The sequence below is a fragment of the Dermacentor silvarum genome, chromosome 4, assembly GCF_013339745.2.
Source record: "Dermacentor silvarum isolate Dsil-2018 chromosome 4, BIME_Dsil_1.4, whole genome shotgun sequence".
NCBI classification, from domain to species: Eukaryota; Metazoa; Arthropoda; class Arachnida; order Ixodida; family Ixodidae; genus Dermacentor; species Dermacentor silvarum.
Window position 1 is genome coordinate 25,212,050 of NC_051157.2, and position 25,346 is coordinate 25,237,395.

The 25,346-nt window shown below is 44.2% G+C and overlaps 2 protein-coding genes across 2 annotated transcripts in view; both read right to left on the reverse strand.

The window, feature by feature from the left end:
* The window catches only part of LOC119448373 (uncharacterized), a 66,214-nt gene that overhangs the window by 23,244 nt on the left and 17,624 nt on the right, over positions 1-25,346 (reverse strand). Inside the window, 6 exon segments of the mRNA XM_049665155.1 lie at positions 2,460-2,626; positions 2,629-2,721; positions 3,828-3,943; positions 7,288-7,462; positions 8,776-8,966; positions 10,909-11,167. Coding sequence (XP_049521112.1) covers positions 2,460-2,626; positions 2,629-2,721; positions 3,828-3,943; positions 7,288-7,462; positions 8,776-8,966; positions 10,909-11,167 — 1,001 coding nt within the window.
* On the reverse strand, positions 7,204-24,999 carry LOC119449643 (cytochrome P450 2H2-like). The gene is made up of 9 exons (XM_037712864.2): positions 24,847-24,999; positions 20,715-20,938; positions 19,160-19,284; positions 15,294-15,400; positions 12,057-12,361; positions 11,804-11,919; positions 10,909-11,167; positions 8,776-8,966; positions 7,204-7,462 (listed from the first exon to the last, which is right to left on the reverse strand). Exons 1-9 carry the CDS (start codon positions 24,880-24,882, stop codon positions 7,284-7,286), a joined length of 1,542 nt encoding a protein of 513 aa, XP_037568792.1. The 5' UTR covers positions 24,883-24,999; the 3' UTR covers positions 7,204-7,283.

Below are 25,346 nucleotides of genomic sequence, written 5' to 3' on the forward strand. Positions count from 1 at the left end.
ACACTGCTAAATACCTTCTCTTTAATGTTTCAGCCATTAAGCATTAAATAAAAACATTGTTCTTTATTTTATATCAAACAACTGTTAAAGACAAACAAATTATGATGGCTAGAATAAACAGAAGATAGTGGCACACAGTGGAAACAACTTTTGCATTGCGTGCGGTACTCATTGAGTCCGGGTGTACATTGGCAGAATGTATTTTATGAAATGGAAAGTGAAGCTTTTTCACTCATCATTCTCATGTGCCGTACTTGAAGATCGATTGAAATTAAATGCCTACTACAGTCTGACAATACCGCTGCGATGTCTGCAAGCACCGTGTCCGCAAGAACTGACAGTGGGCGTCCATCTATGGGTGACTAGAAGAAACTGTGCGCTTTGCGTTGTTGACATAGCCCCCAAGATGCTGCGCGCTGTGCACTTCCCAATCTCGGAGGTCATAATTTTGTACCAGCCGTTTTCAGTAAAAGTCCAAAGGTGGCGTTCCTCATGCTAGCGCGAGCACTAGTTGCAGACCCGTAGCCAGAAAAGGGGGGGGCTTGGGGCCCGCTCCAACCCCCCTACCCCCCTTAAATTTGAAGGGGGACAGGGGCGGGGCGGGGGGGGGGGGGTGTTGGTCCCGCCACCCCGCTGGGCGAAGAAACTTGTCAACAGCTGCTCACCATGTGCAGCCTGAGCAGATCTTGCCGTGCCCATGTTCTACGACGACCCGGAGCACCACGAAAGAGCAGAGGACGCCGCAACCGGCAGTTGGCGCCCGATAAACAGAGAGGGGTGGCCGCGCTCCCGACTTTGCTGCCACTGCTACCCCCCCCCCCCCCCCCCAGCGCAAACACCTTTCTGATAGTATTTTAAAAGTCACATCATTTACATACTTCGATTTTTACCGAAAATAATTCCTGTAAAATAGGTGCTTTCCTCAAATAGTCAAGGCCTTCAGCAAGTGCCCCCCCCCCCCCCCCCCCTCCCCGGAAAAGATTCATGGCTGCGGGCCTGACTAGTACCCTTTTCTGTTGAACGCCATAGAGGAGTGAGGCACTCATATTTATTGAGTAGTTTGTGATGGTGACAATTTTCAAGCCAAATATGAGACAAACATATGCGTACATGTATCAAAATATTTTTTCTTCGACATCAACGAGGCAAGAAACGAAGCTTCTGCCTTTGCGACAGCCTGAAAGATGTAGATTCTGATGAAAGATTGACGGCAAAACCTTCCTGAGGGAGAACGTTGTACTTTTGCAAGATTGTTGTCAGATACAAAAAGATTTCGACTGTGGCCATTGTTTCTCCTGGACACATCCGCTTTCCTGAAATGAGGCAAGGAGACCAATGACGGAAACATTATCGGTGATAGAAAGTACAAAGATCCACGGTAGTCAAGTGAAAAATTTTCGCTCATGAACGCAGGTTAATAACGCTTTGAGCGGCACTACACAGACCAATACATTTTGACAAGTGAAGCATTGTTGCCGAGTCTATGATTTCTACGAAATAAAATCTGCAACGTAGCCAAGAAGCAACTCCTATTTAGTCTTTGTCTGACTAAATAATTAAGAAACAATTTAAATAAATGTATCATGTTCTGTCCTAGCTTTTTAAATGTCGTCCAACTATTTCGTCTCTTTAGCAGCGCAGGGTGTTCGCAGGGGAAAAAATATCGTAACGCGAAGACGTGAGTTCGTTCCCCACCTGCGGCCAGTTGTTTTTTCATCCATTTTCATTTTCATTAATTTATCATTTCTTTAATTCAATTAGTAAGTACAAGTAATTTCCCCTATGTTGTCCTTAGTGTCATTGTTTGTTGGCTGCCTATGATATGATTAATAAAAAATATACACGTTCTCAAAAGCTCACCCATCTCCTATCTGTCTATACCACATGACCGACTTCCCACCTTTACACACGCATTTTCCCCCCACTTCGACACACCTAATGCTCACGCATTAAAAAAGTGCATAGGGTGCCTTTGTTGTCGAGTCAGTCAGTGAGTGCCGTCTAAATGCAGGGGAAGGTCACTAACAATTAGAGAAACAGTAATTGACTATCTACCATCTAGTTATGCTCAAAAGAATGATGTTGAACACCAATACTATAGCTAAACGATCAAAAGTGGCGTTGTTTCACTCTCTAGGAGGTTGTTTTCGAGCACCATCAAGCTGGAAGTGGAGAGGTGCGCTGTGAATTGCTTTGCGTGATCATGTCAAACTCATTAGTTCTGAAATTGATCTGCAGGCTACGGGACTCGACAAAAGCACATTTACTTGAATTTTATTGAATAACTTTCTTTGTCGTTACCTTGGGACCATCGCGATGGAAAATATTATTCCAGAGCTTTTAAGCTACAAATTATTACATGAAAATCCATGTATGACAGGGCCCTAAGTTTTCCTGTGATTACGTTTACTACTAATTTAAACAAAAGCTAACTAATTTGTCGTTAGTTTGTAACTTACACTCTCGGAATACCAAGCGGCATGACGGTGCGATGCGGTACACTTCCCACAGCACTGCCACGGTGAAAGGCATATTCGTGTGGTCGGTCCATGATGGCGCCCTCTCGCGGCCAATGACTTGGTCAATCTCCTGCTGGATTCTACGCTGCACAAGATCAGGCTTCTAGCTCAGCGCACACCAGCACGTGCCACTGCAGCGTCTCCTGAACGGTGCTCGAGCCAGCTACGAAGAAGCTGAAGATGTTGCCGATCAGCGAATTCACTGCGAAGAAACCGGAATGGGTGCATCTTGAATTTAATTGTCAGCACAATTGTGTCATCAGGCTCACGGTGAGGAAAGCATAGCAAAAGATAAATACTGGAACGCGCGAAGCTCGGCGCGAAGTCGACCAGTAAATTTATATCCGAGGACCATTACATTCGAGACCCACTAGCCACTGTGAGCAATGCCAGGGCGCACCTCATCTTGGAGGCAAAGCGGATACCAATGAAAGTCAGTTGTATACTAAATGCGCCACGGAAACCTTTCTGCCGGTTCCGACTTCGATAGAAAGAAAACAACTCATGTGAACCGAATGTAAATGAGCAGGATTCTATTAGGATCTCTGCTATCACTAGGGCAATAAAGCCCACAGATCTGCTTGGATTTTTAATTCGGCAAATTATGGTGTCAAATAGAAGCTATTTGAAATAAAAGAGATGACAACATTACAAAAAAATTGTCTAAATTTTTTTTGCAAGTAAATGCGCGCTCTACTACTATGAAGCATATACATACATGCGATGAAACTTGGGTGCCTCTTTTTTTTTGTTATGAAAACTGCTCTCGATGTTCTTGCTAAAAATAATGTGCATAAAGCGGCTGCGTTAGCCTTATGTTTTGAGTTGGGGGAGAGGAGGAAGAGAGAAGGAAAGGCAGGGAGGTTAACCAGAATAACGTCTGGTGGGCTACCCTACACCGGGGGAATGGGAAAGGGGAACACAAAGATGACAGGGAGAGAGAGGATGGAAGGAAATTAGCAGTGAATTCGTTGACACGTGTGGTATTGCACTATTAGTCAGAGAGAGAGAGAGAGAGAGAGAGAGAGAAGGAACGGCAGGGAGGTTAACTGATTAGTCAAAGACGTTCACAGTAAAGCTATGACAACGTGGCGAGCTCCGAAAACGAACGAGGAAAAAAAATCCCTAAGTGAATTTGTGCTCTACAGGTTGCCTGTATATTACTGACATAATAAAGTGCAGTTCGTTGTATTGAAAAACAAGGTATCTGTGTTAAATCATGCCGTGCTTTGCAGCTGTATATAGACAACGTTTTTGTTCACAGGACCCGGAGTAAATATTAAAGCAGACACTTCTCTTTTTACTTACTGTGAAAACTAGAGTTTGCTTTAGGGGCGTTCTCCCTGATTTTCTTCAGGTAAGCGTCGATAAAGTCCCGATTGCTGTGTTCTTCCAGGCTCGTTTCCTGCTCTTGTATCTCGCGTCTGAAAGAGAGGAGCCAGCACATTGATCGACCAAAATGTGCTTCCTTTCTCACTTATCTTTCATGCGGGACCTTAGCTTTGATTTATATCGCTTAACATATCTGCTGGACTTTTCCTATTCACAAGAAAGTACCATATTCATTCCTTCATCCCTTCACATGTAACGAAACAGAACTGTTCACCACCATTTTTATAGCTGACGGGGTTTGTTAAAAAATCAGCACAACGATACTCAAGTTTTGAGAAAAACATTAGTTCATTCCGTTGTGGAGGCAGACTTACCTGGTCAAGTCAAGAAGTTCATCGAGAATTGGACCGGCGAGGTTATTTTTCAGGACTGGCACTCAGGCCGCCAGCCGGTTCAGCCATCCGGGAAAAAGAGCGCTCAGCCGTCTGGCAGCGATGAACCTCGACAGATTCTTCAGTCGATCGTCCAGAAAGTTTCTCCGTGCGTCCTCGTATGCGTAACGCGTCCCAAACACAAGCTCCGTCACATTGTTGAAGGTGCTGGGCACGAGCAAGTCCTGGATCACGAAGGGCTCACCCCAATGTTCGGCGATCTTGTCAACCAGGTACTCTGCTTATTCCTGGAACCAATCGAGAGATTTCGATGTTTGTTGGAACTTAACCAGATAAAATCTGGAATGATTTGAATGCGTGGTGCTTTGAGGTAGGTCAAGAAATACACGGGTGGAAAACGGATGTATGCAAAGAACACAGGAGAGAAAGCATCGAAATTGCCAATATTCTGGAACAGCAGGCCATTGACGTCTTTGAAATATCATCCAATCCAAAATCAGGCATCCGTGCTATCTTGCGGTCGCTTTTGACTTTGCCATATGCGGCATGTGTAACCAAGCGGTTTCGTCACGAGGGAGCATCACTACAGCATTGGATAAGCACCGGATTTGCATACACTCCACCATGGCTACTTAAGAGGGAGCGTAGCGAGTCTCCGCTCTGTACTTTATTCAGCGAGACAGGAGACATCAGACACTTTCTTTGGTCGTCTACAAGCTGTATAGAACATGACGAAAAGGACGCACTGCTTAAGAACCTCCAGGATAAACACTTTCCGCATGCATCCGTGCAACTCCTTGCGCTTACAAGGAGGGGTCCATTAGAGCCCACACGGAAGCTTCACGACTTTGCATTCCTAGGAGACACTGGTTTGCTGGACGTGGGGTGAAATACCCGCTCAGGCTTAGCACTTTCAGGCCTCGATCGCAATGCTAAGCCCGCATGTTGCTACAATCTACCGCTACCACTGTACAAGCGTTGTCTTTGCGCAAACAGCTACAATCAAAACGCGAACATTGGCGCGCAGCCTTTCGAGTTTGACCCAGGATGGCGGCATCAGCGGCAGTATCTCCACCCTGAACGAAGAAACGTAGTATGGACTGACCCTAAGTGCGATAGAGGATCCCGATTGAAGCTCACGACTCCTACATGACGCGTTTCGGCAATACTGCGTGTACGTATCTCCATTGCTTTATTGCTAATTGCATTAACGTGGACAGTCATCCTGGAAGGTTTCTGCAGGAATACTTTTCATATGAGGTGTTTATTGCAACAAGTATGCGAGCATTATATAACCAACATGCATATAATTAAATTCATCACACCATAATGACTTTAAAAGCACCTGAAAAGTACGATGTGTATACTATCATCGCTAGTTGTACTCTGAGCCACTTCTCCAATGTTAGAGCAGATATAAATATTGCGCCTGGACAACGCGGTCAAGAGCAAGCTGCTATGAATGGCTGATGTCACGCTCAGCTTATCGCTAAATCAGCAACGAGGTGAAAGAGATTAAATGAAATCAATGGTAAAATGTGAAAGACAGGACAGGAAAGAGGAAGAAGAAAGAGCCATGTGTCTCCACTTCACCGCTGGGGATCGCCACATGATTGAAGCTTTCTTTTTCATGACATTGGAGCGCATTGCAGGCACCTGCGAACCGATATCGCACGAAACTGCGCAAGACATCTCGCGCTTAATATTGCGCCTCTGCTGATGCTATATACTCCAGAAGATTGCAACGCACTAGGAAAACTATGATTGGCTCACGCACTCTCTGCAGCTGATCTGTAAATCCGTAAAATCTGTGACTGCGGTCTGTAAAAACCATTCACCGAACTGAAACAGAAGTAAAACAAAGTGAGTGGTATGAAGAGAGAGACAGCATGAGAAAGAAAAAAAAAGAACAAGTCATGTCTCTTCTCTACATGCAATCGAAGCGCCATCTTCACAAACGAAGAAAACGTGGACTAAAGTCGACAATGAAGACCTTTTTTACTTCCCTATGTCCGAGTGCTCGTGCACATTTCTAAACGTTTACTCCAACCGATACCAGACGTAAAGGGCAAGACTTACTGCGTGCATTTAATATTGCTCTTCGTGACCTTCCATTCGTCTTTTTGGGCCCAGGAGAAGTAAATGAGAAAAAAAAAAACACCACATATCCACGAAGTGAATGATGATGAGTGGGCGAAGCACCGGGGGATCATTCGGTTAACCGTGAATCTCCTGACGCCGGCAAGCGGACCCAGAGGCGGCGAGAGCGCGGGAAGCGGCGGCAAAACGCCGGAAGCGTTCTCTACTTGAGGTTGGTGGCGCCGGCTCAGTTCAAGCGCTAGCTTCGTGAGCCCTCAGCTCCGGGTCGCATGTCGGCGTTGCCGTGATGCTGCAGCTTCGCGAGTCCTCAGCTCCGGGTCCGCTTGCCGGCGTTGCCGTTTTGCTGCAGCTTCCCGCGCCATAGATTGCGGGTTCGCTTGTTGTCTGCGTCGCCGTGCTGCAGCAGCTGTCCGAGCCCTCGACTCCGCTTGCAGTTGAGCCGCCACTCTCACCTTTTCATCCATAGCGGGCGCGCCGTTATCCGAAGCGATCGTTATCATCTATGGCTGAAGAGAGAGAGGGAGCGTGCGTCGGGAACGAACGTCTTTGTGCACCAACCGTTATCATCCATGGCTGAAGAGAGAAAGAGAGCGCGCGTCGGGAACGAAAGCCCTTGTGCACCGCAGCGCCCCTAGCGGACTCCATGCAAACCAGAGCTACGGACGACGACGACGACGAGGGAGGGACAAGGCCCGGCCCTAAGGTGCTTCGCCCCTAAAACATCGCCCCAAAATTCACACTTTCTTTCAGAACCCTGTGATGTCTAAGTCGGATGCTTATTTCAAAGTGAGTTCAGCACACGTTTTATGTCGCGCAATAATTGTGAAAAAAGAAAGGAAATGATGAGAGGTAATAAAATGATATGCAAAATATTTTACATTTTATTATTCCGCGACCAATAGGACACGCAACAATCCTGTCTTCAGAAGCGTCGGTGACACTACTCGCGGCATAGAAACTTGAGCTGTTGTGGGGCGGGCATGTTTAATGCAACTGCAGCTGGCTCTAAATCAACTCTTTTTCCATCCAAGGGCATCACGGTGAACTTTTGGAGGAGCGTTGTCAGGTAGAGGAAGATCTCCACAGTAGCCAGAGTCTCTCCGGGACACATTCTTCTGCCTGCGTATTTGAGAACGAGGAGATGATAGATAACTTACCATGTAAAGGATGAAGGTTGAAATGGGCCTCAGAAAGAAAAAAAAATGAATGGCAAAGAACAAGGAGTATACAAAGGGTGACACGAGCTCGTTCCAAGATTAACAAAAACGGGATGAAATATTATGACGTGTTCATGTACAAGTCGCGCATACTTTAAACATCTACAACGAAAAAGTAAGAGACTCACAAACATTTTTAAAACCATGATCGGGCAGCAGCTGACGGAACAGTTGACGCAACTTTTTTTAAGGCATAGTCATACGCCCAAAGAACATTCTCAAGTTGAAACAACAATGGCATAATTGCTATGTGCAGCTGAAGCAAAAATTTCGGCCGAGACCGGAGGGATGGTACGTTACTTTTGCACACGATGGTATATACACACGTCACGGGCAATTTGTACACAGCTACAATATGCCCAATGCACAGCAAAACAGGATCAACCAGCATTTACCCATATTTATCTCCCTTGTTTGGCTCGAGTCTTAAGTCGTGTTACTGACTTAAGACCCGCTGTGGTTGCTTAGTGGCTATGGTGTTGGGCTACTAAGCACCAGGTCGCGGGATCAAATCCCGGCCACGGCGGCCGCATTTCGATGGGGGCGAAATGCGAAAACAGTCGCGTACTTAGATTTAGGTGCACGTTAAAAACACCAGGTGGTCCAAATTATTCCGGAGTCTCCAGCTACGGCGTGCCTCATAAATCAGATCGGTATTCTGGCACGTAAAACCTCATAATTGTAAAAAAAATGGGTGTTGTGTGCGCGCGTGTCCTGCTCATGCGCGAGGCCCATATTTTCCGAACGACCACGAACAAGTATAGAAAACCCGACGGGGCGAGTCCCCACTGCTCTCACCGGGTTGTTATTAGATCGCGTGTGTATTATGACGGCTTGGTAGATTTTGGGGAATGGAATCACTGAGCATGCCTGTCGAACGTGCAGCGTGTATTTCTGAGTTCCTTCAATTTTTCTTTTAGTATGAAGATCAAAGATGTCACAGGAGCACACTTTGAGTTATTTAAGAAAGCAGCGCCACTTCATATTCTAGCTGCAAACTTAGGCATTCAAACAAAGAGCCCTTCTGCGTCCCAGTAAACATTAGGCTTAATCGCAAAGCAGCATACCACTTTAAAAAATGGGGTACGCAGCTGGCTTAGATTGAGAGACGGCTTCAACTTCTATGCTCTGTCTAGAAATAATGCCACATTGTAGATTATGAACTGGAAAAGCGTTGGCCGTGAGAACAGCCAGATATCCAGTGATTCAACATACCAATAGAGAAAGGAATGAGCTGGTCTGGCTTGGCTATCAGACCGGAACCGTCCTTCTTCAAGAAGCGGTGGGGGTCGAATATCTCCGGACTTTCCCAAGTCACGGGATCCAAGTGAACGGCCGAAAGGTTGGGAAGGATGACAGTTCCTTTAGGAATGAAGTAATCCTTGTATTCCACGTCCTCAGCAGCCCTGAAAAATATATGCATATTTTGGCTTCCATGAACACTGCATTTCAGTCCACCTAGAACTACTAACTTCTCCCCTGTACTTCCAAAGCAGTACTTTGCATTTAGGATACAATTATTTAATATTTACGCTGTGTACGTAAACATAACTAAGCTGAAGTGACTCTTAACTACTGAAAGAAATGTTGCAAACAGTTTGCTGAAGCTAGTACTCAATACTAAAGAGGATGCCTGGCTCTTATCTTACATATTCGAATACACAGAAAAAGCATAAGTGCTCTTTTTGTGCAAACGGTTAAATGAAATGTTGCTGCGTTCAGGATCCCTGGTCAAGTCTAAACATCTGTCACATACACATTTCTTAATGGAGTGACAGCTCATGTTAAACGGGTTCTGACGTCAGCATGACGATTAAACCTGATAAATAAGTACGCAAATGTTATACTCGGTGAGTTGGAAACCCAACCATGGCACCGATTCATGCCAAAGCCGCCAGAGGTACGGAAGAAGCATTCGCTTTATTATTTATTACTCATGACTTTAAAGCAAATATATCACTATATTGTGAATAACAATTTAGCAGTGTGCAATAAACGAAACATTTATTCTAATGCTTTTTTATTTATCCCATTTAACTGTTCTATGAAGTGGTAGTCTACATAACTGCAGTATTGTTCTTGCTGTAGAATTGGATTTGCAAGCATAATACTTTGTTTCTGTTTGAATTTTGCGAATATTGTCATTATGTATAAATAAAATCGAGGGCTTAATTGAAACGTCTGCTTTGAGAGTCATAAAGTTGAAATCTTTGTGTTAGGTGAAACTTTTTATTCAAATTGATTCACTGGTTGCCTGATGAGAGCCTTCCTCCGCTACTCGCATGTATTTAAAAAGGACAATAAGTGTTCAGCTTTCACTTGAGGATGTACGCCACCGGCTGCTATTTTTTTTTTCGCATGAGGAACTGCTTATGTTCAGAGCTTCGAACAACGGTGGGTTCACACGTTATGAACATTTCCGAGATATTAACACAAATTTGGCACAAACGAAAGTACGAAAAGTCAGGAGTATTACGTATACTTATTATTCATTTTGTGAGATATCAAGATTATATATTTTAGGGCACAGAAAAATGTTACTCAATGCATCCTTACTCTTCTTGTGTTTCTTTTTTTGTGTCTTTGCAATGTGAAATAATTTATAACTACAGATTGATCACTGCAACAACATCTTCCCTTCAGTCACTCTCTCCCATAGGCCGCAAAAGGTGCTATGCTAACTGGCAGTCTGAGGATTGCAGCCATCTTTTGCAGCGATGAACTTAGTTCTTCATATTTTCTCTTTTTGTCATGGGCATCGCACCGAGTTGCCAATAGTTGTCTAAGAGAATCAGGAAGGACAAAAAAAAAAAAATAGAGAAAATGGAACGGATCGTTACAGTGGCCATTATAGCGGCCGTAGTTTGAAGCGTTTCTTGTTTTCATTTTTGTAGTTATTGCTCTTCGCCATTCTGCCACCTGGAGAACTGCTCCCGTGTAGCCAGAATCAGCCACTCAGTGGGGCCGATGACGGTAAACTCATCGATTTAATGGAAGAAAACGAATCCTTAGAAAATACGAATCCTGGTCAGCTTTTTTATAGCTAGGTGCGAGTTTGCAGTTAATAATAAGGATTAACTTTGTTTAGCGTTGTACAAGACATACGTGAGATGCAAAAGAATGTTTGATTTTTGAATGATAGTCGGTACGAAACAGAAGCTGCGCCACTCATAAAAGTACTCCCAACGCCAGAATATAGTTCGAGTGCATCTAGCCATAAGAACAGAACGACCCAAATATGCGCGAGTGAATACATAAGTCTAGCTTCAGATTGTAGCGTCTTGTTTATGCAATGCACGGGAATAAAACGCTTTATTGCTAAAAAAAGCCAACCTATTGCACACTTACTCTCTCGGGATGCTGAGTGGTGCAACAGTGCGCCATCGGTACATTTCCCAAATGGTGGCCATTGTGAAGTGCATATTGTTGTGATCCTCCCAGCAAGGCTGTCGCTCATGCCCGACCACACTGTCGATCTCGTTCTGAATGTTGCGCTGCACCGATTCCACTTTGTCGGCGCAGTTGAGGAGGTGCCACTGTATCGATATCTGGACAGTGTTCGATCCAGCTCCGAAAAAGTTCAGGACATTTCCAAGCAGGTTTCCCACTAGGAGGTAAAAAAAAGCAATTTTTGTACAGCAACAAAGGGTCCTCTAACAGGATAGTACAGTCGGGAGCAAAAGTCTAGAGACCACGACTTCTGCAAAAGCTTTTAATTTATTCTAGCACAGCCATGCAACGTGGGATATTCTCACTGCAGTCACATTGTTCATAGAGCCACACGTTGGTTGTGCCACTTTATTCTAGACCTGGCTGTGAAGAAAAAAAAGAAAAGATGCAGCATGTGTGGCATCTAAACCTTTGCACGCGCCTGTACGTGAGCTCACTTGGCTTGTTTTCATCTATTGCAGTTACGTAAAACCTCAAACATAATCACCAAGCTAAAGAGGAAACCAAGACCACCCTCTGATTATCTGAAGATGAGGCACGCCGTAGTTGGGGACTCCTAATTACTTTTGACCACATGGGGTTCTTTAACGTGCATGGCATATACATTGAGGATATATCACATGTAAAAAATGCAGAATGTTGTCATAAAATATTCTGGGGTTTTACGTGCCAAAACCACGATCTGATTATGAGGCACGCAATTTTGTCATAAGGCTTATGGACATCAGATTGCCGGTTCTCAAACAAATACTATTGTTATCAGCCCTTCTATTTTTATCGGCAGTATACTCACTTTTAAAGCTTGAGCGTGGGTTATCTTTATTCTCCTTCATCTTCTTGATATATCCGTCAATGAAGTCTCGATTGCTGCTTTCGTCCAGACTACTTTCATGCTGCTTCACCTCCTCGCTGAAAATAAGCGAAACCATTATTGCGTAACCTTGTTATGGAAAATTCATAATTAATAAACTTAGCGCACGCCATTAGTTCATTTTTCGACAGTAACTAAAGATTAAACGAAGCCGTACTTGTTTGATTGTACTTACGAGACATACTCGAACATTTCTTCAAGCACTTCCTTGATTTTGGCTACGTTAGTGAAAGGAAGCGTTGTAAAGATGAGAAATGCCCAGGAAGGAAGGAACGTGAAAAGGCTTCCGGATCCGATGATCTTCACCACCTTTCTTAGCCGCTCATCCAAGAATTTTCGCCTGTGGTCTTCGAATGGGTAACGTCTGCCGAAGACCAGTGATGTGATGTTGTTCGACATGCTCGGGATCAAATATTTGCGGATGTCCACTGGTGAGCCACGTAGCTCCAGTATTTTGTCAGCAAGGTACTGAACTTCATCCTAAAGTGGAGGGGCCGAAGGAACCAAATAGAAATGCTTTAAAATAATTACATTTATCGTCTTATTTGGCACTGCCTGCGATGCTAGCACACAAGATAACGCGACTTTCCCATATTTATGCTTCAGTGAGCAGTGACGTGCTTATAGAAATAACAATAGAGGGAACGACTACAAGCAAAGTCTGATACATCTTATTTGTCAGAAAGACATCTTCTGGAAAATTAAATTAAAATAACTTAAAATAATGAAATATGAGCGTAATAGCCACTTTATGTTAAATGTATCTTAATGATTTGTTGACATCTTGGTCAATACCGCGAGTGGCTGCTGTAGTAGCCTAATCGTACAAAAATAAGAATAAAAGAATAGATAAATATAATAAAAATTTGAACATTCCTTATTATATTAGGTGTAGAGTTCAGGAAGTCTATCTAGAATGAGCTACTGACGGTCGAAGGCGCTTCAGGAGCATGAGGCGACACGAAGGGCGAGCGAAAAAATTACTCATCTCCCTCTAAAGGGAACCATATGTGGATGCGAAGCAGCGGGATAGAGATGGTTAGCTTGAGCGGGAGATGGTTTAGCGGCAGCGTCCCGAGTGCTCATCGCGGCGCTGCACAGGAGAGAGAATGAGGCCCGCGCGCTCCGTCATTTTCATACCGCGGAACTACCGTGGCGCCCCCAGCGTAGTATGCAGCTGTCGCACCACCTGTCGTGCGCGCCGCTCCGTATTCCTAGAGGAGAGAAAGGGGGAACGTAGGAGATGAGAGAAAGGGAGGGGACGCGCATGCGCTGTGGGGGTGTGGCACGCGGGCGCCACTCCGTACAGGATTCCTAGAGGAGAGAAAGGGGGGAGCGTAGGAGAGGACAGAGGGGGAGGGGACACGCATGCGCTGTGGGGGTGTGGGACGCGGGAGGGACGGACAGAGCCGCCGGCAAGAAATGCTTCGCATTTAAAACAAGGCATCTCGTAAATGTGGCCTCGCGTGCTCACATACAGCCCGTTTCGCGCAGTGTCCTCACTAGATGTCGCCAGCGCAATCCAAAGGACGCGGCTCGCGCCTTCTAGACAAGTGTTTTAATCTCTCTACGTATAAATTACGCACAAAGCTTGTTATGCGGTACTTTAAGTACACAGTTCGCACAGTTATCAAGCTGATGTTCACGTACAAGCAGCGCGTTTTCCCGAAAGAGAGGATAAGTTACTTAGAAACCACAGAGCCTGTCGTAATACTAGTTCTCTGCCCTGCTACTCTGCTTGTCCACAGAAAACAGGATAACAAGCGAGGCGTTGTACCCCTACATGGAATGGGGAGAGGAGTCTTACATACGTTTTTTATATTTAACTCTATTAAGTAGCGAGGCCACATTGTGCATGTTAGTTTGAGAAGAAGCTTTACCCGAGGTCCTCACACTCAGAAGATACAAAAGGAAAAAATACTCTCATTTGGATACCTAATGCTTCATTGATTTCAATGCATTTTGTAGCATGCGTAAAAAAAAAGAAAAACACACGCTGAATATTAGTAACTGCTGGTGGTTGATATCTTACTTAGGCGCTCAAATCCTTTTTGCAGAAAGTAGTGAATGACAGGTATATTCAGGGAAATCAATGTGTTTAATTTACAATACCTCCCTGAGTAAATTCAGGTGCTAAGATCAGACAAGCAGCGTATAAGCGGATTTCTATACAGTAGGAAAAACTGATCCATTACAGAAGTACAGTCGCGAGCAAAACTTTGGAGACCACGGCATCAGCAAAAATTTAAATATATTCAAGTGCAGCTCCGCGGCCTGGAATTGGTTTAATAGATTGTATTGGTCAAACACGCACACGTAGGCGTGCTCTCTTGATTTCAGCCGGAATGCCCAGGCTGCGAAAAAAAAAATCGCGGCACCTTTGGTCCCCAAACTTTTCCTCGCGACTATATATGCCCACTAAATGCGCGAAGAATACGTAGATAGAACATCTGGTCCTAAAGGCTGTTAGAATTTATCCTTTTCTTCTATGCATAAAGTGAATTCATTGAGATCGGTTCATGTGATAAGAGCACTCCTGTTTTTCGCAGCTTGTATTTTAATGGGACCAACAAATTTGGTCGCACGTTCAATGCGAATTGGGAAATCAGGAATTGGGAAATCACCGCAGCGAGCCTTAGATAGTGATATTAGAAAGGTGAATTTTCAAAATGTAAGACAGCTCGGAAAGACAGCAGAAGTGTGCTAAGTGTGTAAAGTTGGTTTGAGTACAAACAGAGCCTATAAGATAGGAGAGGGCTTGGCGGAGGGTGCATACGCTGAGTCGTCTATGTGTGGGCGCCTATTTCGTTCGCCTTGCTTTGTCATACTTTTGAGCGCTGCAGAAAGAAAGACAAATAGCTTGCGATTAGAAACTGAAGTGCACATTGCGTTTATTTGCGTTTACAAAATCTGAACTTGAGAAGCTCCATTTTTAGTTGATCAGTTTTTTTTTTGTGCAGAACGAATGAATGAATAAAACTTTATCGTGCTTTTGAAGGGGGGGGGGGGGGGGGGCGTGGAGAGATAGAGAAAGAACTACAATAACTGGATTATATTCGCTTTCCTGGCGCAATGTCAGACAGCAGTTACGTCTTCTTTGACGGCACTGTACGTCCAGGTAGCCAGTGTTTTTTGCTGTCCCTTGTATTTGTGTCTGACTGGTTTGAGAGAAGTGCAAAATGAGAATAATTGTTTCAGGTACTGTGTATCGCTTCCGCATCCGAAGCAGGTTACTTTGGTTGCTACTAAGTTGTCTTCAGCCTGTTGCTACCCTTTTCTCGTCTTGTATGCTGCCCATTCAGCTTTAACGTATTCTGTAAGAACTGCTTTTGTTCATAGCCTGGGTGTTAGTACCTGTTTTCCTCGGCTGAGCTCTCGAGGCAAGAAGTGGTTAACACATAAAAATCATTACCTTTATGTGCTCTTCCATCGATTTTCTCCCAAAACCAAGGTCACGAAGCACGTGAAGGCAGAATCTGCGATTATCTTGCCATGCATCGCCGTTTAGCGTCACAATGCCTGAAAAACAAATTTAACAGACAATAGTTTTGCGTGATAATGATATTTCAGGCAGAATACTTCTGACATGATAATCACATGAATAACGACAGCGACACTTTTCTGCGTCATATATATCTGTAAGGAAGAGTGAATCTGTGACAGTAAGATTCTTTCTAGGACATAAAGCAACAGAAAAAAAAATACCTGAATTGCCTAAATTGAAAGAAGTGAACTGTGGTGCCCGACAGAAGTGTAGGCACGAAGTTACATTAGACGTATTGAGACAATAAATACACGGCTAGCATCAGATGTATTATATCCAAAGCCCACTCTACATGCTATATGCAACATTTTCCATACTAGCACATTTAAAAAATTATTGCAATGCCTAAATGTCGCACTTACACGCGTTTGTAATTTTTTAATTGTTTGCCAAGTTATATAAAGTGAAACGTTTATGTAACTTTGTGTGAATCACACTATGTCACCATTACGGATGTAAGGGAAATAAACGCGATGCAATTATCGGTGAAGCAAGAACATGCGTGGTACGTATGGCATAACACGTTTATGGTAGTGCCGCTTACGGGATTGGCCACTGGCCATATATGGCTAGGGTGAAGGTTAGGATGGGGACGCGGCCTGACGACAATGACTTGACGATGGCGATCGTTGACGTAACGGACGGACAAAACAGCAATAAGGTTTGTTGCTGTTTTGTTGCCCTGTGAAAAGTAAATATGACGTTCTTGCAGGAGCGTGTTGTAATCATCGAGAGCATCTTAAATTATGGGGTTTTACGTGCCAAAACCAGTTTTGATTATGAGGCGCGCCGTAGTGGGGGACTCCGGAAATTTGGACCACCTGGGGTTCTTTAACGTGCACCTAAATCTAAGTACACGGGTGTTTTCGCATTTCGCCCCCATCGAAATGCGGCCGCCGTGGCCGGGATTCGATCCCGCGACCTCGTGCTCAGCAGCCCAACACCATAGCCACTGAGCCACCACGGCGGGTTCGAGAGCATCTTCGAGACCATCGAGAGGTAAACGTATAATCTTTTACGACGATTGAATTATCTGGTGTGTTATCGGGGGCTATGGCACCCGATAATACGCCATATTATCGGGAGCTTTACTGCATCCATTGTATTGCACAACTTGTGAGCCACATGTGTCTTTCAAGTGTCACAGTGCTACATAATTTACGTGGACGAGCCTCATTGATATAATATTTACTATTCTGGGCTTCAAAAAAAAAAAAAATTGGCAGACCCCATGTTTATGTGGAATGAGCATTAACTAAGGTTACAGACATTGTCTGCTGTGCTAACGGCATTTACATTGCCATCTTTAGACATCTTGAGACATTGTATAGCGCGCTATGGCAGACCATTAAAAAATGAAGTTTTCTTTGCCTCTTGCCCCCACTTTGAGGCGCCGCCGCCTCAAAGTGGGGGCAAGAGGCAAAGAAAACTTCGTTTTTTAATGTTCTGCTCAAGGAGTAAAGTAAAAGTGCGAGGTTAGTTATGTAATGCTTCTGCAATGAAGCGCAGATAACTTGCAATTTACCGTGTTAGTTTTTCAGCGCGCTATACAATGTCTCAAGATGTCTAAAGATGGCAATGTAAATGCCGTTAGCACAGAGGACAATGCCTGTAATCTTAGTTAATGCTCATGGCAATAAATGAAATTTACAAGATCTCTCGCCCGCGAAGCTTCATGTGAGTCGGTGTGAAGAGACAGGAAAGGACTTCATGCTTCTAAAAACAACCGTAGCTCCTACATGCGTTGCCAAAATTAAGGGAAGTGAAAACTAGCGAGAAACAATGACGGCTTTTAATTTGTAACCGCGTAAGCAAAAAAGAAAACAAAGGAAAAGTAGGCTCTGATGCTCCTGGGGGACGTGGCACCAGTTCTCCTGAGCTTTGTGCCGAGTGCCTTTACGGACTTTTGGTGATTTGCACCATGTCTGCTTCTGACTGCCAACTAAGATCCTTGAATATTATAAGCTTCATAGTGGCCACCATCTCTCATGTAATTAAAGGCATGCGTTCTGTTGCAGTTGTGAGAACAACTATTGTAAGTACAGGAGAAAAAACTACAATACGTTTATAGACTTTTTCGAATCGAAGACGATACGGCGAGTAACTAGTATTTTTATTATTTATTTTATATAAAACACACATATACAACGGACAGAGAGGGAAATAGGGAGGAAGCAGGCTGGGATTGAGATGGGCAGAATACCTGCCTACTCTTTAGAAAAGAGGGAATAGAAGAAGTTGAATATAGGAAGAAGGCGAGTAAAGAGGGAAGCAAGAAAGGAAAGATGACAAGTCACGAATAGTGTAAAGCAAAGCAACGACAAAACATAGAATGCACCAGTAGGAACAGAACAAACGCTCAGAAACAGAAATGAAAAAAAAAACATTCGGGGGGAAAGCTGTGTCGCACGCAGCGTTCTCTCGCTGCACAAATTCATGGACAGAAATTATCAGCACGTTATTTTCCTGTAATAATTTTTCGATCTCCCTGAAGCCGGGCTCCTGCCCGCCGATCATTGACCATTATTGCTCTGCAGAGAAACCGCAAGGTGGAGACGAAGACGGCGGCTTAACATGGCGATGATGTTGGAAAGCTGACGATGAAGAAGACATGACGACGGCAGTTATCTTGCCTCGGTTTAGAGAGCAGCTCTTAGGCGCCCCGTTCCTGCGTTGAGCGACGGCGTCAGCGACGGCGTCAGCGTTGTCCCTCGGCGTAACCGAGCGAACGAGCACAACGAAGAATGAAAGAGCGAAGGCGGAGTGCAGCGTGCGATAAAAGACGGCGATAGCGAAGAGAGCGCGATGCGGAAAGCGGAGGAGGAGGGTTTGGCTAAAGCGTGAGAAGAGCGTAGTGCCGCGGAAGACGGGCCACGACCACTAACAGGATGGCGCCAGAGGAGCGCGCCGTCGTCTGTTCACTGATGGCACGCAGCGAGCGCTTCCAACGATACCATATATGAAAACAAAGTGCTGCATGAGCGGAAGTCTGTCTGCGGCGGCTGCTGTAAATCGCGCCCGTGGGTCACCCACGCGCTTCCTGTCACCATCGCCCGATTAGAGAGGCAGTCGCGCCAGACTTCGCTCCGTTTGCAACGTGCCCCACGAGACAGATTGTCCGCGCCAGCCAATATATCGCAAAATGAAAACACGTATAGGGCTGCGCTCAAATTTCGCATTAGAGAGTATCGTAATTGTCGGTGAATTATTTTCCGCGCTGTTTCCCCATAATGAAGTCTATGGTTTGACGAAAACTCGTCTGGCGAGGAAAGAACATGGCTGTATAGTACACTCGCCAACTAAAGAACACAAAAACATCCCCATAATGAAGCCATGTTGACAAGGACTAAACATCAACAATTAAATAAGCAGCAAACACTGTGAGTTTACATATTTGGGTCTCTAGATTTTATCAGCGCTAATTTTAGGTTGATACGAGGCTCGAAGCTACGGTCTATGAACGTGTCTCATGCTAAACTTCGGGTATGCATTTAATGCTGCCAAACATACGAAACTATTTGCATGAAGTGATTAATTTCTCGCCCCAATCCTCGTCTTCCATTCGTGTTCTTAAAGCAATAAGGACGCTCTCTAAAAGGCTATGAAAACTCATCATGTCCTTTTGCATGCATGTTAACACCAGATTTATTTCTCGCATCATTCTTTTAGATTCAGTAACATGTTCCTACGGCCACAATAAAAGAAACAAAAAATATATTAAAAGATGCACTCACCTTTAACACCTGATCGATCTAGAATGAAGTTGTCTGTCCGGTTCAAAACATCTTTTCTGGTCAGTACATCTTTTATTGAGTCAAAGTCGTTCAAGATAACAATATCTTTCACTCCTATTTTTAGCCTAGAATAGAAGATGAACATGATATGCTTGAATATTATTCGCTTTTTATATATTACTTCGAACATTGTGTTTTTAGACTATGCTATGAAATATTCGGGTAGGCATTTGTGACTTTTTTCCTCTTTGATTATGTTATGTAAGAAAAATTATAAGCCTTCTAATAATAGATTGCGTGGAAATACAATGCTCGACAAGATAGCCTTACGTATTTGCTTCACCATGCCTCAAGACCCACTTGAACAGTCTTGGAAATTGTTATATTGTAAATAAGAAAAATGTCGCAGTTTCACCCGAAAGGCGAAGCATCAATTGCGATAGCAAATTAGTAGAGAGCTATGCGGAGTAAGGATAGTAGTTTTATCAGCTGTATAAACTTGGACATGCAGCAGCACCAGCAACGCGCATAACTGTTGTAGACGCCGTCGCCGTTTTGCCCGCGTTCGCACCGAACGCGCGCGGCGTTGGTGACTGTTGCCAGTGCCTCTGGGGGCGGCTCGGAGGTTTTCGACGAGATCAGAACGGAACACTCGTCGAACAGCCGTCAGAAGTCTTTACCACCTTCTCGCCTCGCAACATTTTTATATAAATACGCATTTGGTGCCGCAGCTAAACGTCGCCTGAAATATAACGCTATTTGGCAGTACGATTTTTGCGAAACTCTTGAATACAGTGTAATAATGTCACCCAAGTTGTGAGTCCATCTATCGCAATTGTCCTCTAGAGATACTTCAAGAGATTTAGTTAAAAGAAGTGCCATATGTGTTCTTGGTGCACAGTTATGGATTTGTAAGCTCGTGCTTCAATTTCTTTATTGAGTTTTGGCGATATTGTTGAGCTTTTTTGAGTTACTAAACCTGAGCGTTGCTTCCCACACTTGTTAGAATTTAGCTTTCTCTCTCAAATGCAATAAATTTCATTCAAATTGGTCGAGCCGTTGTCTCATGATGGCATTTTCGCGTGTTATATGTATTTGCAGAGGGGAATTGGAGTTGGCCCCGACCTAAACCTTTCTCGTAATACACAACGTAATGAGCGGGAACGCAATTGGTAACGTATTAACAAGAGCTATATATATTTGTACAAATATTTAAATTGCGAATGTATGTATCGTACTTTAGCATGCATCATTCCCTACTTGCTGTCATAGGCAGCAGACCATCTACGCAGAACTAAAATTGCCATAGACATCGTATATCTGTTCGCAATAAACATATGCAAACTTTGCACTTTCGCAATTATTCATCAAACCTGACTTTTGCAACAATTGTTTTTGGTTACCTAACACAGAGACCGATTTGTAGTCTCTCAAAAATTGATCGTAATTTTCATTCCACTAGAGGCTTATGAAATCAACTATTAACGTAAAGGAAAGCTTCAGTCAGTGATAGCATGAGTGAATTTCTTCGGCTGCTATTGAAAGTTGAACCAACCTGAACACCGGTCCGTGCTGTTTTGAAATTTCCAGGCATCTTCTGTAATCGAAGTTTCTTGGTCCATACGGCAAGTGACCGACCAATGGGAAACCTCGAGGGCCTGGCGGCAGTTTCTTTCCCTTTGGAATTCTGGGCTTGTTCATGTTCGATGTGATGACGGCAAATAGCAAGAATGAAAATGCTATAGATAAAGATAGATACAACCAGTTCACCGAGGTTACCTGTAAAACAAATAATTCAGTATTGGGAACCTTCTGGGATTGCAAAGATGAGAAACATGAACGCCTGCAAGGATATTATTTTGAAATATAAAACGTTTCTTATTTGATTGCTTTTAGGGAAACGGCAAGTTGTAGAATATTGGTTCACGCAAAAGACAATGAGCTGCGATAAGAGTACTGTAAACTCCAGAAAAAGCCGCATTTCTGTTGCAGCCCGAACGCAGTAAAATCTTAATCAATGCGCGCCTACTTATGAGAGTATTTGCACCAGTGTAAGTTACTTCTTACGCCGTCGTGGAGGTTGTCTTTATCTGTGCTGAATTGCCTTCATCGTTGTAGTCCTATCTTTTTCTCATTGTCATTATGCTCATTCGAAGTCATAGTATGTGGTAAGATAGTCGCTATTGCTAACAAAGGAGCTTCATTATTGCTTTGGAAGGTGGGAAGTTTGGATCGGTTTCTAAATTGTCTTATCAGTCTTCAATAGTCGCCAGCATAATTATGCCAGTTTATTCAACACAGCACATGTAAACTCATCCTACTTAGGTTAGCTCGTTATTCAGATCCACATACGTTGTTTCCTGTACAGCGAAAGGTCTTTTGCGGAACAAAGAACGCAAACACAGAAATCAAAGCAACTATGATAAAAGCGCTATCTTTAGAATTTGGGGTCTGGATTCCGAAACAATATAAAAGTGACCACCTAGGGAAATTAAGAGAGATGCAATGTCTGGGGAAACCACTGAATGCATTTTATATAAAGACGTCTCACAACGTATATAAATAGGATAGTCACAATGCAACAGCGGCAGAAGAAAAATAAAAGATTGTGTTCTGAATATCCCACCATTTAAATTAAACATTCTTCTAGACAAGGTTTCACGCGTAATTATTAGACGCCCCTGCGCGTGCATTGGTATGGCTATCGCCACACAAGGGAACATTAAGTACATTAATCGTAGCACAATTTTAGTCGATGATCTTATAGTGTCTATTTTCTTCGTCGTGATGATACCGCTCCTGCGCACGAAGCCGTGATAGGTCTATGCATCAGGAATGTTCTCTTGGTGAATTGCTTGCGTGCATGTCGGATACTTTAGATTACATATGTGTTGATAAAAAAAAAGGCTGCAATCACTCGTCATTCGTTTTCACGCGTCGTGTTAATATTAAATCACTAAGATGTATTGAAGTAAACAAAGATCTCCATCTATGTTAAGGCCATAAGTTCCCTCCTGCAAAGCATAACTACATCATAATAAACAACCTTTTTTTTGCACAGATCAACAGCTGTGTTGCATGGCCGGTATTTTCTAGCGATGCCTTTCCGATGCTAATGCCTTTTCGCGCTATTCGTGCTTGATCAGTGGTCAGAGCGACGGTCCGCTCACGTTATCAACGGGATCAGCCGGCCGTGAGCAGTGGATTATAAGACGAGTATAGAATAACGCATAACGCATCGCTACAAAATACCGGCCCATCTGTGCACCTCATGAAGCATCATAATATATCCCGGGAACCGTTTGAATCTGTTGAGTTCTTGTTTAGTGTAGATGCTTCCGCTTTTTATTAGATTTCTAGTCTATAGTTCTCCCGTGCTTGCTAAAACATGCAAGTCAAATTTTCGAGCCCTTCAGAGCGTGCAAGCACAGGCACTACGCGTTTGCCTCGGCCTTCCGCGGAGCGCCTCATCAGCAGAAACAGTTATAATGGCTCAAGACCATCCGATCACGACTTACATTACCACCGAAACGCTTAGGGCCAATATTCGCCACGTTTCACGGATGCAATCAAGCTCTCTTGGCCGGCTGCCAGAACGACGACGACAGGCGTCTTACTCCAACGTGGTCAGCACTCATCGTGCCTCCTTACCATCGGGATTCACACCCTCGGCACGTTCACCATCAGCGTTGTGGTGTTTAAAACAACCTAAAGTGCGTTTTTCCGTTCCAGGAATAAGAAAGAAGACTGACCTGCCTACCTTGGCCTTGAAGCAAGCAGCTCTGGATTGTTTGCACACTTTCTACTTTGACCGAGTCCACATATATACAGATGACTCTTCCACTCAGACCAGCTCCACCAGCGCAGTGGTAATACCATCACGATCAATGAGCATCAGATACAAGATTTCTCACGTCACGACATCGACCGGTTCGGAGCTTGTTGCCCTCCGAGGTGCCATTGATTGTAATAACAACCAACCGGCTAATCGGTGGGCAATATTCTGCGACTCAAAGGCGGCCCTACAATGTCTTTTGTCAGCTCTTTGTCGCGGGTACTGTGAGCAACTCGTGTCGGAGTCACGACAAACGCACCATCATATGATCGCGAAAGGACACGAAATCGTGTTTTAGTGGCTGCCGGGTCATTGGCTGCCGGGTCAAAACTTCTTATGCAAAGTTCGAAATTCTTCCAGTGTTCTGTTTACATTATTATAGGCTGATGTTGATTTATAAAGCTTTTGTTAAGTATGGTACCGATACCATAATTAATCTTGCTAAGTTAAAAGTAAACACAAGTGTTCGTCTAACTAGGCACAAAGAAATGTGGACTGTACCCACCCCTAGAACTACTTATGATGAACAATATTTGTCCTACAGGCTACCTTCCCTGTTAAACTTATTAAACCATGAAGATTTTGATCCTTCGTGTAATCAAAATTGGCTCATTAAACACTTCGCCCAGTCCATTTGTTTTCAGGAGTAGTACATCCTTTCGAATTTTTTGTCCCTCTTCTTGTCAATCGCTGCTTTTTATGTTCATGCCATTTCAAGCCTATGAAAATGAGCTCTATTGTTTCGCGCATTGTTATAAAATTTTGTGTTACGCGATGTTATGTAATATTCGTCGATTTATGTGAACTCTTCGTGCATGACTGACCGTCATCCTGCTGTTTTGCCCACTGTAACGGGGTCGAGACCTCGTCAAGCTGCTCAAGCTTTTAGTCCCGTACTCCTCCTATCCAAAGGAAATAAAAGTTGATTGATTGATTGATTGATTGATTGATTGCGGTATCTCGGGCAACGGCCTCTCCGACGAAGCAGCTAGGAAAGCTCACGATGGAGCAAACCTTGTTTCTGTACCTTTATCGAGGACTGACGACGCAGCCCAACACTAGCTAGCGCAGCGTATGACATTGGAGAAGTGGAACACACATGAATTCACCCATCATCGATTGTATTCTCTGCATCTATGCAACTGCGGCTGTTACCTGAGCTTCCGCGGAGTGAGGAAACAATGCTTTGCCGCTTACGCTTGGGCGTTGCATTCACCAATGCATATACGTGTTTGATTGGAATGGCTGAAGCGCCGAGTGTAATGCCTGCGGTGTCAATGAGACTATAGAACTATACACCTACTGTGCTACTGCCCATCTTTTGAAAACGAAAGACATGACCTGTGCACAGTTCTAAATCAGTTGTATAGAAAACCGTTCACCTTGAACAAGATCTTGGGACCATGGCCTCGCATATCGCAGCTATAAAGGGAAACAAAAGCGCTGCTGCAATTTTTGAAAACTACAGGATTCAATAACCGTCTGTGATCCGGACTGAGTCGCTGTGAGTGATATAGAGCAGAAAACTGTTAGCATGTCAACAATATCCACAATGTACTTTCTCTTCTCCTAATATTTCCCTCCCCTTTTCCTTCCCCCAGTGTAGGGTAGCAAACCGGGCTCAGTCCTGGTTAGCCTCGCTGCCTTTCATTTATCATATTCTATCTCTCAGGGGCATTGAAAAAAATCTATAGAAGCACAACAACCCCCACATACTTCACTTTAGGCAGCCCATGTGCAAGAAATTTGTTTGCGTAACCTATAGCGAACTATACAATATGACAAGTGGAGCGCTCGCAATGCCGCGTATGTCACAACGGCGCTGCAATATGAACGAAAAGCGACGCTATACCTGGAAGAGTGGCACGACAGTCATAGTTGAGTCCATGATGCCTGTTCGGCCTAGCAAGAGGGCTTATGTGCTTTAAAACGGCCACCAGGCTGGCTTGGCTGTAGGCGCGGCGCTGAACAGATAGCAGGAGCTATAGGATATCTTCAGAAACGTGCGTTGCTGTTGTCCCAACAAGAGATTACGTCGCCGAACACGCACGAGGCTGCGCGATAGCGAGGGTACGTTCCGATTAGAAAGAGTGCTACCTATCGAATCAAACAATGGGAAAGAGCTCGTACTGCGCGTCTTTCCTTGCGAGGTGCACCCTGGAATCGCTATGTGGCTGATCAACAAAACAGGCGGTGCGCAAGGTTCGAAGGCAGCGAAAAAATGGCAGTAGTGCCCAAAGATGAAGCATCGAAAGCAATAGCAAAGTTTAGCGTTGCGCTCGAGCGTTAAGGGCCCCGTGTCGCAGAAAATCTGGTGTTGGCGGCGTTGTGTGCTAGAGAAAATTACATTTA